General features: G+C 41.2%; 1 protein-coding gene across 1 annotated transcript; it reads right to left on the bottom strand.

Moving 5' to 3' along the window:
* Positions 1-3,741: 3,741 nt before the first annotated feature.
* Positions 3,742-6,045, bottom strand: LOC128741038 (protein transport protein Sec61 subunit alpha). The gene is made up of 2 exons (XM_053836615.1): positions 5,870-6,045; positions 3,742-5,555 (listed from the first exon to the last, which is right to left on the bottom strand). The coding sequence occupies exons 1-2, from the start codon at positions 5,874-5,876 to the stop codon at positions 4,132-4,134; spliced, it is 1,431 nt and encodes a 476-aa protein (XP_053692590.1). The 5' UTR covers positions 5,877-6,045; the 3' UTR covers positions 3,742-4,131.
* Positions 6,046-15,041: the final 8,996 nt, after the last annotated feature.

The raw sequence follows: 15,041 nt of genomic DNA, 5'->3' as shown, positions 1-15,041 counted from the left end.
GTTGGTCACAGTGGTCCGAAACCAAAAAATCGGATTCGGAAAAGTTTCTTGAAATTAAAAGTTCTATCGTTTGGTGGGCTTCAAATGGTGAGTTGACAACCTGAAAGGAGCATGAAACACAGCTCTGGTCCTCTGAAGCTCCCGCCTCACGCCTCCACGAGTCATGATATGATACCAAATGCGGCGTAGCCTGGGCAATGTTGTCAATCTAACAATAGCGAAGTGAGGAGGTGCGACGCGAATACTGGCGCGGTAGCCATAGCATGACGGTAGAGGAAATGCTTCGTCAAACACGAGCGTCTGTTCACCAAGGGGGTGCGGCTCAAACAGCTTCTGTTCTCCATGTTAGTGGCGGTTGATTATTATACTCGTCCTCGTGCCAGCAGCGACTCTAAACAGTGCTGTGCACGATGGTCCTCCGGCGAGACAGGGGGTTAAGGGCAAGCCTAACAAGCCGCCCTGGAAACCAAAAAGTTACCGACAACGAAGAAGAAAATAGGGATCGGAACAATCGGCGTCGACCTACGCGACGAAATAAGGACTACGATTGGAAACTCGGGACATGGAATTGCAAAACGCTCGGCTTCCCGGTTTGCGATAGGATAATCTATGATGAACTACATCCCCGAAACTTCGAAGTCGTAGCACTGCAGGAACTTTGCTGGACAGAACAGAAGGTAGGGAAAAGGGGGCATCGAGCGACTACTTTCTACCAAAGCTGTGGCACCACCAACGAGCTGCGAACCGGCTTTATAGTACTGGGAAAGATGCGCCAGCGTGTGATTGGTTGGCAACCGATCAACGCAAGGATGTACAAGTTGAGGATTAAGGGCCGTTTCTTCAATTACAGTATCATCAATGTGCACTGCCCTCACGAAGGGAGACCCGATGACGAGAAGGAGGCGTTCTACGCGCAGCTGGAGCAGGTGTATGATGGCTGTCCGCGACGGGACGTAAAAATCGTCATCGGTGACATGAACGCGCAGGTAGAACGGGAAGCTATATAGAGATCGGTAATCGGGCCAAACAGCCTGCATGCCACAACGAATGACAACGACCAGCGATGCGTAAATTTTGCAGCTTTCCGCGGCATGGTAGTCCAAAGTACCTTCTTCCCTCGCAAAGATATCCACAAGGCCACCTGCAGATCACCAGATCAACGAATAGAAAACCAAATTGACCATATTCTAATCGACGGTAAATTCTTCTCTGATGTTATAAACGTTCGCACCTACCGCAGTGCGAATATAGATTTGGATCATTTCCTAGTTGCAGTCTGCATGCGCTCAAAACTCTCTACGGTGTATAACACGCGTCGAAGTCGTACGCCGCGACCCAACATCAAGCAGCTACCAGACACCGTAGTTGCCCAGGAATACGTGCGGCAGCTGGAAGCAGTGCTACCAACGGAAGAGCAACTTGGCGCAGCAACTCTTGAAGATGGTTGAAAGGGCATTAAGACCGCCATCGGTAGTACTGGTCAAGCGGCACTAGGTACAATGAACCCGAACCGAAAAAACGATTGGTTCGACGGCGAATGCGAGCAATTAGTGCAGGAGAAGAATGCAGCACGTGCGAGAATGCTGCAACACCGTACGAGGGCGAATGTGGAGCGATATAAACAAGCACGGAACAGGCAAAACTCCGTCTTCCGGAGGAAAAAGCGCCAACAGGAAGAACTGTACCGTGCTAAGTGCCAACAGGAAGAACTGTATCGGGCTAAGTGCCGCAGATCGATATGTGTCGGGACTCAGACGGTAATCTTCTCTCGAACGAACGTGAGGTGATCGAGAGGTAGAAGCAGTATTATGACGAGCACCTTAACAGCGATGCAGCTGAACATGAAGATGACGATATGGCAATAGATCTTGGAGCACATGCAGAAGATGACAGAACACCAGCCCCCGACCTCCAGGAGGTAGCAGAAGAGATCGGTCGGCTGAAGAACAATAAAGCGACTGGGGCTGATCAGCTACCCGGCGAGCTGCTGAAATACGGTGGTGACCCACTGGCTAGAGCACTGCACTGAGTCATTGTCAATATTTGGAATGAGGAGCTACTACTGGCGGATTGGACGGAAGGCATCGTGTGTCCGATCTACGAAAAGGGCGACAAGTTGGATTGTTGTAATTACCGCGCAATCACACTGTTGAACGCCGCCTATAAGGTATTCTCCCAACTTTTATGTCGTCGATTATCACCATTTACAAACGAGTTCGCGGGGCAATATCAAGAGGAATTCGTGCTACCACGGATCTGATTATCGCGCTTCGGCAAGTGTTGCAGAAATGTCGCGAATACAACGTGCCCACGCATCATTTATTCATCGACTTCAAATCGGCGTATGACACGATCGATCGAGATCAGCTATGGCAGACTAAACTAACGCGATTGGTCAAGCCGACGATGGATCCAGTAATGTGTGTTGTTCGAGTATCAGGAGCAGTCTCGAGTCCCTTTGAATCTCGAAGAGGGTTACGGCAAGGTGATGGGCTTTCATGTTTGCTGTTCAACATCGCTTTGGGGGGTGTGATAAGAAGAGCGGGATAGACATGAGTGGCACGATATTCACGAAGTCCGTCCAGCTTCTTGGTTTCGCTGACGACGTTGACATCATTACACGTAACTTTGAGAGGATGGCCGAAACGTACATCGAACTGAAAACTGAAGCCAAACGGATTGGACTTGTCAGTAATGTATCGAAAGCAAAATACATGAAAGGAAGACGGTTTTGACATCGACGGTGATGAAATTGAAGTGGTAGAAGTGTTCGTGTAAATGGGCTCACTGGTTACCGCAGACAACGACACCAGCAGAGAAATACAAAGACGCATTATGGCAGGAAATCGTGCCTACTTTGGACTCCGTAGGACGCTGCGATCGAACAAAATTCGCCACCCTCTAGTCTCGAAGTTAACAATCTACAAGACGCTGATTAGTTCGGTAGTCCTTTACGGCCATGAGGCACACCGCAAAAATCGATCGTCTGCGATGGGCTGGGCACAGCCCGGTTAAAAAAGTTCTCAATGATGATCCGACTGGAACGAGACGGTGGGGCGCTGCGAGCAAGATGGATTGATCAAGTGGAAGGTGACCTGCGGACCCTACGCAGACTACGTGGCTGGCGAATTGCGGCAATGGACCGAGTGGAATGGAATTTTGCTGAAAACAGTAACCTTCCATCTCTCCAGCGTGGATAGAAAAATACTATTTCTTATATGAGAATGGTTAAAATCCATTTTTCTATTTTAGCACTTTTTGTAATTGTTGTCCTATTACTTCTTTATGTTATACAAATTCTAAAAATACACAACTTTGCTGAATATAGCATATCTCTATCTTTGCTAGTTTAGGAACTGTAGAACTTCTATTATAAAAAATAATCTAATGTTGACCCCGAATTACTCGTTTATGCGCAGACGGATACTGATAGTTCAGCAAACTCACCCCCGCCCCCCGTAGATGAAACTGATGATATATTGCGGTCTATTCCGCGAGGCGAGGGACGTGGCAAATTTAATTTCATTAACCTGCCAGCTCCCATGCTCATTTACTTCAGTATTGTGCATTGAGTCACACTTCGCGAAAGGTTTGTCTTGCAACTGTCACGTCATTCGCTTCGACTCGACTTATATTGAACGAAACACAGAAGAGTAGCGCGTTAAAACTTGCCGTGTCACATCACTCACCTCGCGGAATAAGCCCCAATTTTTATATGTCGAGAGAAAAATAAAAGCCATTGACTAATCATTCTTTATTCTACACATCTTTATTGACATACTTTGCGCTACTATAGCGTGTTGCATTATTTGTTTGATTTATCTTCATTCAGGAATGAACTAAAATCATATATAAACGAAAAAAAATATTCATTATAATCCGAATAGTCGTCCTCTCGCATTCCTTACAAAACTAAGCGTTCTTACTCGTCTCGCCCGGCGTTAGCATTAAACTTATAAATTGTTCCGGCATCACTTGCCCCTTGAAATCAGTTACTATTTACTTCGATGGTTCCGTAAATTGTAGTGATTTCCCCTTTCCATTATCGTACTCACGGTTCACAAAATGCGCTTAACTTAAGCATAAAAAATTGAATAATGAACGACCTAAGAGTAGTGTACGGCGAGCAAATTAGAAGAGCAGCGTACCCATGCCACCCATTTCGCTTTGCTCTTTTACAAAGATCTCAAAGTACTGGTAGATAATGGTGACGGCCAACAGGATACCGGTTCCGGATCCGATAGCACCCATGAAATCTGCCAGAACGGACAATGCACCGATACATAGACCACCGAAGGCAGCTGCAGTCGGAATGTATCGGTTCAGCTCGTGAATCATCGAATTTTCACGGTGGCCACGCATCACCATTTGCTGTTCCTTAAGCTGTTTAGCAACATCCTTTGCTGAACTGCCGGAAACATCGATCCATGTTTTGGAAAAGAAAGCACACGATCCGAGCATGAAAACGATATATAGCACGGCGTGAATCGGGTCAGCCACAATATGTCCGAGTGACTCGGGCGGTGACAGATAATAGCAAAGTCCTCCAATTGGATAGGAACGGGCTGGGCCACCGCCTCCCACATCAGCCCACACGCCGAGTAAATTGATCAGGAAGTTGCCGTGGAACTTAACTGCTAACATTTGCGAAATAACGTACAAGTTGGAAACGAGTGCCGACTGCAGGATGATTGGAATGTTGGATGTGTAGAATAGTTTGATCGGATAGCTGCTGTATTGTCCTCGATAGCGGGCAGATTTTATCGGAAGATCCACACGGAAGCCCTGGAAGTATATTACTACAGCAAACACTAGAACTGTGGCCAGCAGGTTCATCAAATTTGGCAGGTTCTGACGATAGAAGGCTTCGCGCAGTCCACGAACTTTATCTTGACGGGTAGCCAATAAATGGAATAGAGCAATTACAGCACCTTCGAATTCCGTGCCACGGCCGGTATTAACAGTAGCCGGTGAGAAAGCCTTCCACACGATCGTTTCGCAAATATTTGTGGCAATAAACAGGGAAATACCCGAACCCAATCCGTAGCCTTTTTGAAGCAGTTCGTCCAAAAGTAACACAATTAGACCGGCAACGAAAAGCTGGATAATGATGAGTAAGCAAACGCCAGCACCGATCTCAGCTGGATCGCCATACATTCCGGTCATTACATAAACAATAGCTTGTCCCACTGTAATAACCATTCCAAATAATTTCTGCGCTCCGTTGAATAATGCTCGATCCTTTGGAGTGTCACCAACTTCAATAATCTTTGCACCAGCCAGCAGTTGCATTATCAATCCGGATGTGACAATCGGTGAAATACCAAGTTCCATCAATGTTCCTCGATTAGAAGCCAGAATAACACGAATCCAGTAGAACGGATCAGCGGAATCGGAACTCATAATGCCGAAGAGTGGAATTTGGCAGCATACCAGGAAAATAAATAGAGTAATAGCCGTCCATAGCACTTTCTCACGGAATTGAATCTTCCGTTCCGGTTTGGCGATCTCCGGCAGAATACTGCAGAAAGGTTTTATAACCTCGAGAAATTTAACTGCAAGATAAAAAAATAGATTAGTTATTTTGCAATTACGAATCTTATATGTAGCAGTTCTTTTACATTAAAATTTATGAAAATATGAAGCTAATCAGTGTTAAAAAGCAATTGTTATAAAAAGAGGATAGTTTTTTGCGATTGTTTATAACAAAGTTAGAGAATATCAAAAACGAAAGGTAAATTATGAGGGGACCGTGGGAAGGAAAAGTTCCAACGCGGAGCTTTTCTACTGTCTACGTGGATACAGGTGGAGGAGGAAGCGTTACCGTTAGTAAACTTTTTAGACAAAACTTAGGTTTTTCTTTACTTACTTCCCATTGTGAGCAGCTGTTTGCTGGTGTATTCCGAATGTTGTTGCAAAGAACAGCAGAATATCGACTTTTCACTGATTTTCTTGCCTGCGAAAATTCCACGGATTCAACTCCATCCACAGGTGTAACAAAAAGTGAACAGTGAACAACACACCGCACTCCCTGCAAACATCGACACGACACGGGTTACAGTAGTAGTGAGAAACGTCACTACACAGCGAACACGAACAGAGAAAGTTTGACAGTTGAACTCCAGCGCAGAAACGAGAAAAGGGGCGTCCAAGTATAAGGCCATAACTTTTCTTTTAAAATAACTCTACAACTTTTAGTAAAAATTCAGTTTGACGTTTATCTGAAACAGTGAGCTTTTGTGATGATAACAGTGTTTAAATGAAACTAAAATAGAGATTTTTCGAAAACTACAGAACTCAGTTCTAGCGAATACAAGTTTACGTGAGAATCTGTCTGCATTTCTTTTGTATCGTAATAAAAGGGCGCTTCAAAGATGAAAAAAAGATATAGAATCAACAAAAGGGCGAAAGCACAGTGAAAACTTGAACGAGGGGACCTATGAAGAGTTTTGGATATAACTGTCGGTAATGCAGGGTAAAGGCAAAAACACCCCTCTGGCAGATAACGATGTTTTCGCCGCCAACATCTCGTGTGTGCGAAAATGAGATAGCATGTCAGCACTGCGTTTCACTCAACTGCCAGCAGTCTGATTTGGGCCCGCTGTCAAATTTTGAGCCCCGGACATGCTGTCGCTGACGTTTACTGCAGTTCGATATAGAGATGTCGATGGGGTGGGCAAAAACATTCCATCAAGACGATATTGCGACATTTGCCCCTATTTAGACTACCCCGATTTACACGATTATCACAGAACAGAAGTGGAAGTAGAAATCCAAACACGTACATGCTGCTTTCTACAGATACTAGCGAACCTGGCGGTAGCGAGTCACTTTTTTCCACGTAAACACACGAACGCATACGAATGCACACGAAAGCATGTGAAAGCTGCTATGCGATTGGTAGCGAGTGTTCTGCTTATATTGCTGTTATTCGCTTCTATGCGAAAACCTTCCCAAAGAAAAATAAAAACAAAAAAGACTCTGTTACCAGTTTTGATCGCCGAATCGTTCGGACTTCCACTTCTGTTCTGTGCGATTATCACAGTCGAATCTCGCACACGATTTCGCACTAGGAAAATGAAGTGAAAAAGAAGGGAAGGAAGGAAAAAGAAGTCCGACTTATAAGTTGATTAAACTAAACGCTACTCTAGTGTCAGATTAACAGTGCAAAATGCGGTATGTTTCATTAAATGATTATCACAGTAGTCTAAATAAACATAAGAAGGGCAATATTGTAAGTTTCCCACCTTATCGAACGCGATGAATTAAACCATCGCGAACCGAAATCGTCGCCAGATTCGTCGCGAGTGCAAATTTGGTTAATTTTGTCGATTAAATCAACAGCTTATGTCCTAGTCAAACGTAATACATACGTTTAGCTCACTTAGCTCACTCACAGCCACACTTTTTTTTCCTGCGACGATTTCAAGCTGCCAAAAAATTGTGCAGCGCGTTTTGTTAGCAATGAAACTCACAATAGTAACTATCTATGTCTTAATGGTTGCGAAATATTGTGCTTTGCAGCTGTACCTGGATAAATCCAGATTATTTTCTCTAATGCCAATGTATATGACAAAAGAAAACAGCAACATTACAGTTGTCACTCTTTCTCTTTCTCACTCACAGCATTCGCATTGTCGCACTTTTTGTGCCAGTCGCACTTTTAGACTGCGGTGTCCAGTAAGGTGCAAAATGCGGGATATAATGGTGTGTTCATAAAGAGCAATAAAAATCAATTACACTCAATAACTTTACACATGATTTTTTTTATTGCTTTCAAATGTTCTATAAAGTTATTCACTATGCTAAAATACACATTTTCTGTGAAGACTATTTTTCACTAAGATGCATATTTAATGAGTTATAAAATGTTTTATCTAAAAGTAACACACTTTTGATTTAATTTTTACCGTGGAGACTCCAGAGATCTCTTGACGGAAATTTTTTTTGTAGACAAAATATAGTACTTCCCTATGAAAGTCGTTAGTTTGCCGGAAGTTACTCAAAATTGAAAGAAAAAAAAAATTGAGTGCGAATTTTTTGCTGAATTTTTGTTGGTGAAAAACCCTCGTTTTTACATGCGATGATTTCAATTAACCCATTATTTTCTAGCGTATAATATATCTTACCCCGTCTTCAAAAACTGTTTACTGCTAAATTTCAATAGTTAGCATTGTTAATATATCACTACAAGAGAGATAAGACATCAATCTGATGTATGTGTGAGATAATCTGTCAGTTTTTGTCATTTCATCTGTATTTTCAACAGTGTAAAGTTGAGATAAATGGCAGAAAAAAAGTTGAAAAAATGGTGAAAAACTACAAGGTGTACAGCCTTAAGGGTTGTACGAAAGGGTGACGTATGACTATAGCAGATCATTAGATCAAAGACTAATGTAAACTGCATTTCTAGCATTAAGAATCTGTGAGTGCCCGTGTTTAAGTGAATATCTAAAAGAGAAGAGCGAAATAATCAGACTCAATTGAATGCAATGGTGGCTTTGAAAATACGTGGGTGGGGTTCATAAGTACAACGCCTGCATCCATTAAGAGATCTTTTAAAAATCACTTGTGTGCATTATAAAGGTTTAAATAGTAATGAATGACCAGCCCACAGATCATTGTACTAAATATGATTATGCGTAGCTTGACATGTTTCAATAATCTTACTTTAACTCGCTTGTGGCCTTTAAAAGGGCCATTTGTTACAAATAACATTAAAACCAACGCACGTTCATCGCAAATATGACGTGCTATTCGAATGTCCTTCTTATTTGACATGAATGGCAGCAGGCATGTAAGCTAGCGGCGTCGATTCACTGTCTCTTGCTCCAAGAAGGTTTTACTAGTTAACTAGCACAGCTTACCGCTTGTTCCATAGCAGAAAATATGGCACATACGCAAAAATTTCTGTATTTTATTTGTATGAGAGTCCTTATCCTTATACCACAGGGGTGAGGGGTCTCAAACCATCATAAAATAAATTCATGCCTCCAAAAACCCCCACATGCCACATTTGGTTCCAATTTGGTTTGGCTTAATTAGTTCTCGAGTTATGAGGAAATTTGTATTTCATTTGTATGGGAGCTCCCTCCCCCCTCTTAGAAGGGTAAGGGGTCTCAGTACACCATAGAAAAAATCCTGCCTTCTAAAACCCCCCCTGCCCGAACTTGGTTCCATTTGCTTGATTAGTTTTCGAGTTTCGAGGAAATTTGTGTTTCAATTGTATGGGAGCCCCTTCTCTTACGCCCTTCATAAAAATGCTCTTTTACCCCCTCCATTAAATTGCTGGTCATTTTATCTATCCAACGACATATAAATTGTTCAGCACTGACGAACTGACATGACACATAGAAGAAAATCTTTTAAAAACCATCGTCCTACACATTTTGCTTACACACTAGCACCCTCTGTTACGCATGTCGCGGAGTAGCTTGCATTTGCAGGGTTTTATGCTCTAGGGTTTTTACATTTGTATGGTTTTATAGATCATTTTGCGATGACGTCATTTTGCCGTCAAATGACGCCACTTGGTGGTTTGTTTACATGTTTTTTGTCACATCCGGCAGTTTCGATTTGAAATTTCGTGAAGGATTATACTGCATCAATTTCTGTAAAACACATGTAAGGCACTTTCTCTTCAATAAAAACTATAAATTTCTATCATTATCTGCCGGACAAAGATAGAAAACTCAATTCAAAATTTAACACCACGTAAACAAACCACCAAGTGCTGTCAAAAAAGTGTGGTTAGGAGCTCCCGTGTAATGATCTATATTAAAAACTCGAAGCGATACCCGCGCGCCTTGGTGTGGCCATGTTGCGAAACATGCTTTTTTGAAAAATGAGTGGTTTTTTATTGGACGATGGAATTATCACGAGTGTCTCGTCTGTTTGTCTGTGTGTTCAGTTTCGTTCAGTAGTTTAGTAGTTATTAGCATTTGAAATCTTTCATTCAAACGTTACACTTCTATTTTCGTTTTCACAAAGTGCTACCCAGTCCCAGTATAATAAACAAAGACGTAGTCCTACGTCAAAAAACTTCGTCTCCAAAACGTATGAAAAAGTCTACATTTTGTGATGAGCCATTATCTGAAATGTAAAATGGTATTTATGGAAGTCTATCACAAAATTTGATAAGAAATATGAAAACAACTTTGTAAGGTCATTGCAAATTATTTTTAAAGTTTTCGTCATCACCACCCCAACCCCCCCCCCCTCCCTGGGAAATTCGCTTGAAAAATCGTGGGGCAAAAAAATAATTGGTAGTATATGAGTCAAATTTTGTTTTATTAGGTCAATTGTCTGTGGGCTCTACAGCCTGAAATGAGTGTACGACTTGAGTTAACGTTTCTAGCACGAAACAGAAATGGAATTTCCGAAAATCGTCCAAAAAATTGTCTTTCGTTTTTGTCTTTTTTTGCATGGAAAATAATAACGTATATATTTAATGCAAGAATAGATCTGGTTTTCACTTAATATTTTGCTTAATGCTTAATATTTTTTTGCTCTATTAAAAAAATTTCAAAAAAATTCGAAAAAATTAAATTTTACAACATGAACGCAATAAATAAATACAATGTCTAGCAACTATTAATTGGTTCAGGTGTCAAACGTTATATTGCAATTAGCGATGAACACAAAAGAAACTGAGATGCATGCGAGAGTAAGGTTGCTGTGTTGAGTAAATTTATTGTCGCGCAAAATTCAGCTGTTTCCGAAATGTACAATATGCGTTACAAAGTAACGTTGTATTCAACGGGGAAACATTGATAGTTTCAAGCATACTCTCACGAACGGTGCATAATCAAACACTTGCGCCAACTTCTGTTATTTATTATCAGAAACTAGAGGCGGTGTCCTATTGGCAAGAAGAATGCAGCGAATACATTTCTATAAAACGAACCCCGATCTTGGGCCCAAAAACTGCTTCCGAAATTGGGCTCTCCGACGAAAAGTTAATGACTACTAATTTCCCGTTGAGGTAACCGCATGAACACGTGCAAACACGTGTTTGTTTATCGCACAACGTACAGGGCAATGGCGTTGCTAGAAATCGAGCGTGGAATCGGCCGAAGATCGTAGCAGACATTGATGTGGCGCTTGCGATACGTTGTGGATTTTATATGGAAAACTTAATTTTCGAGTTTTCCAATCGTTACAGTAAATTTTCCGATATTTCTTGCTGATAATGGAAATGAACTCATCTCAAAAGAAGGCTCAAATCGAACGCTCCGTTCTCAAGTGACGCTTGGTCCAACTTTTAACTCTCTTATGTGTATAAGATTATAAGATTATGAGATTATAGGATTAAAATATTAGTTATAATCTAATCCATAATATTGAAAAATAAATAAATAAATTTGATTGATACAATTTGGATATAATTATATGCAATTGCTACGAAACTGTCGATATGTACGAGCCATATAAGGGCTGTTAAATTATGAATAAAATAGCCTAAGTTTTAAATTAAAAACCAGTATTTTCTATTAAAACTAATTCTTGTGGCATCTTGGGACATCAAACGATACTGTGCGACACTGCAAGTGAAAACTTGAGCTTCCTCCCATAAGCTGAAATTAAGTAAAGTACTTGGAAAGGTTCAAGTGACACTCGAAGAGCAAAGATCAATCATACGACCATACGGCTGTCCTGTAAAGTGCAACAGATAGCACCAGTTTTAATTAACATATTCTGTCCGAACCAGTGCCGGGTTTTCGTAATTGAGTAATATGGGAGTGTGCAATGAATTTCATTGCCGAATTCCTCCGTTGCAAGCAAGAGTAAAATCGAGCATATCACCATATTGCACTCTCTGTTGTTTATTGCATTGGGAAATTGCAAATTGAACCTTGCAGGAATCGGTGCAGTTCAGGATTAACGTTAAGTTAGTACCGAGTGCGAGCACAACTGGCAAGTGTGGAGAGTCCCGGTGGATATTCATAGATGTATGCACTTGACACAAATGGTGTACCAGTGTGTAAACGAGCGTTTCGCTCGTTTCCGATCCAATCCAGCTGATAAATCCCCAGTTGGATATTTGGATGTGCGAGTTTGATGCGGCATCGTTTCGCAATTATGTGATACTCTCTGCCCGTCGTCGCTCGGTCGTTGGTGCATGGTACAGATTATGCAATATCGCTCGAGGCTGCGGAACATCACCGGCAGCTTTGTGTCACTATCATCAGTAGCTGTATTTTCGATATGTGCGCAGTTGGGACGATCGAAAAATTGTAATAACCAGTAATAATGAAATCCGAATTATGGTTCGAAATACAATTTGAATTTATTAAACATTTGATTTCAATTAAGTTTTTTCATTTTGTATTCTGCAAACGGTACTGTTTTATAGGGTTGTTAATAATATCTGTATAAAAAATGTCTAGAACTTAGAACCTTCGTTAGAAGCTACTGTTAAAAAGAACATGTAGCTCTAATAATATTTCTATGAGCGCCTTAGCATAATCTGTTGTTGTTGTTGTTAATAATCTTATCATCTGTGAATTTTAAGGTGGCATACGATTCAGTCATACGAAATGAGCTGTGGTGGATAATGGAGGTTCGCATGGTGCCAGTGTAAGGTAAGGCTGAATGGGAAACGTTATTGAAATTATTGAGAAATTCATATATGTACCTAATTTGGCCGAATTGTGACATGTGAAAAAAATAAAAAAAATAATTACATCTATACACAGCCACTGTTGTTTTAGCTTAGTTAAATAGTTATAGAGAATTGATTTCTTGCTCGTTCTACTTGGATATATTTGAAATATTTTCATCTTATAATATAAAAGTCTTATTCGGTCTGTACCCCAGCCGTCTGTACAATTCGATAACCCCAGCGCGATAGTGGCTACTAGCAAATGAATCGTAGTTAGATACGGTTATACTTGATTATTAAATCTAAAGCTTGAAGTATCAAGGCTTGTTATAAATATTTATTACAGACGGTAGTTTTTTCTCGTAGAATGCGTGGCAATGCACGGGGGTACAGCTGCATGAGTACAACAAAGCCAAAAATTAGAATGCCAAATAAAAGTTAATACACTTCATCAGTCTCCTGGCACAGGCACATCAAAGGTAGGACTCGCACTCGAGAATTGAAATCGTTTTTAAACATCCCCGCTTGCGGTGCTCGTTGCAGCCTGAAATGGTATATTGCATTGTGATGCCCGTTCACGCCAAATGCCACCGCTTAGAATCGAACTGCAAATGGTGGGGTTTCGGGTTACTCATCCTGTAGGCCCCTGACAGGCACGGCAGAAACTTGGAAAACGACATGAGGCAAAGAGTATAATGCCACTGTTTATGCCTATAATAGACGACCGAATAAATTGTACTATTTCTAAGCATTGCCATACGCATGTTTTATTGGGAGATTGCAGTTGCAGCACCAGGGTCATTATGCGTACGGTTCTAGCCCGGTTGGTGGCCATGTCGTACCGAAGCGACATTTGCGCTACATTACGGGCGATTCTATTTTTGATGCGACTGTTCTGGAAAATTTTCGGATCATTTCCGCCTGGGGTTCAACTGGCACGTGCAAAATTTAAAATTGTCGATAAACGGAACGAATTTTGGAAAACGCGGAACTAGTCGGCGGTAACATGTCCACCTTGCAGTCGAAAAATTCTCGAACATCAATTGTATTAGAGGGAGCATGTAACGATGTGTTTTGCTCTTTGGGTTGTCGAAATTTGATTTATGGTACGTGCTGGTAATTTTATTGCATTTTGAATGGATAGATCCAGCATTATATAACATGGAAGCATTTTGATGGCACCATTGGATTGGAATATGAATACTGGTTTCGTTGGAACGGTGAAGTATCGTTGTTACGTATGGCAATTTTCCATGGCGTAGTGAAATTTAAATAGGATTTGAGAATCTGAGAGTCATATCAGTTATTTAAATGTGTATTCAGTTCAGTAATCATACCACGAATGGGAAATTCAATTCCATTCATTGTTAAATGATCTAGAGTTGAAGGCTATGAACAAATGTTTTTCTTGACAAACATTCTTAATCATAACTGCGACCAGTGTGTCAATCAATTGTAATATATAATATTATCAACGCATTTTCAGTGTTTCGCATTTCATTTTCTTGGCAGTATCACAATTGCATAAGTAATGTGCTAAGAATAAACCTATGCATAACTTTCTATCGAATAGCCAGATTTGGATGAACTAACGAAAATTACCGAACGTAGTTTATGAACGACGTTCTCTATTGTACTATTTTTAGTGTCAGCGGTCACCAGTGAAAATTTGGATGAATTATCAATTGCCAAAAAAAACATAATCCATTCATACTATGGAATCGAACTGTTGAAAACCCGTAGGCAACAGTTATTATTTAAAAATAATCCACCACTCGTTCATAGCCACAAACAGCAGTTCCAGCAATTAAACGACTCTGACAGGTCATTCAATTCATAATAGAGTACGCGGGCCAGCGGAGCACCCATTTGGAACGAGCAATTCACGGAATTTTCCATCCGCTTTCCCAATTTGTGGCAGCTCTTGTGATGGCTAAAAAATCCTTCCGGTGCAGTGTTTGAATAACGGGTCACCGTTAGAGCGATATTCCTTCCGTTACGTAGCGGAGAACAAAAGCTTACTTGTCACCTTCCGGCATCATTTTTCTCAGTGCCCTCTGGCCTAGATTCGAATGAGGATTGATTCAGAAAAAATTAATTTCACTCTCCGAGGCCGAGCGCGGACTACTTCCGTGGATGGGTTTTTCTTGATAGAACAATGAGATCAAATTTCATTCTTCCACTTCTCATGCAATCTGTGTAAAGAGTTGTAATAAGGTGTTTTTGAAAGGCTGTTGGGATGAATATTCTTATTTGAATAAATACATAACGTAACGGTGTGTTCTATTTACATTGTACACCAGCCACGTAGCCAGGGGGGGGGCCCTGGGGGCCCTGGCCCCCCCCGAAATATTTTGGCTTACATTAATAAAGATTTCTTACGCAGAATAACGATGCACGGAACTAAAACTGTAGCACAAGTATATTTTTCACGAAT

Source organism: Sabethes cyaneus, chromosome 3, assembly GCF_943734655.1.
Source record: "Sabethes cyaneus chromosome 3, idSabCyanKW18_F2, whole genome shotgun sequence".
NCBI classification, from domain to species: domain Eukaryota; kingdom Metazoa; phylum Arthropoda; class Insecta; order Diptera; family Culicidae; genus Sabethes; species Sabethes cyaneus.
This window is presented reverse-complemented; position numbering and strand designations above follow the sequence as displayed.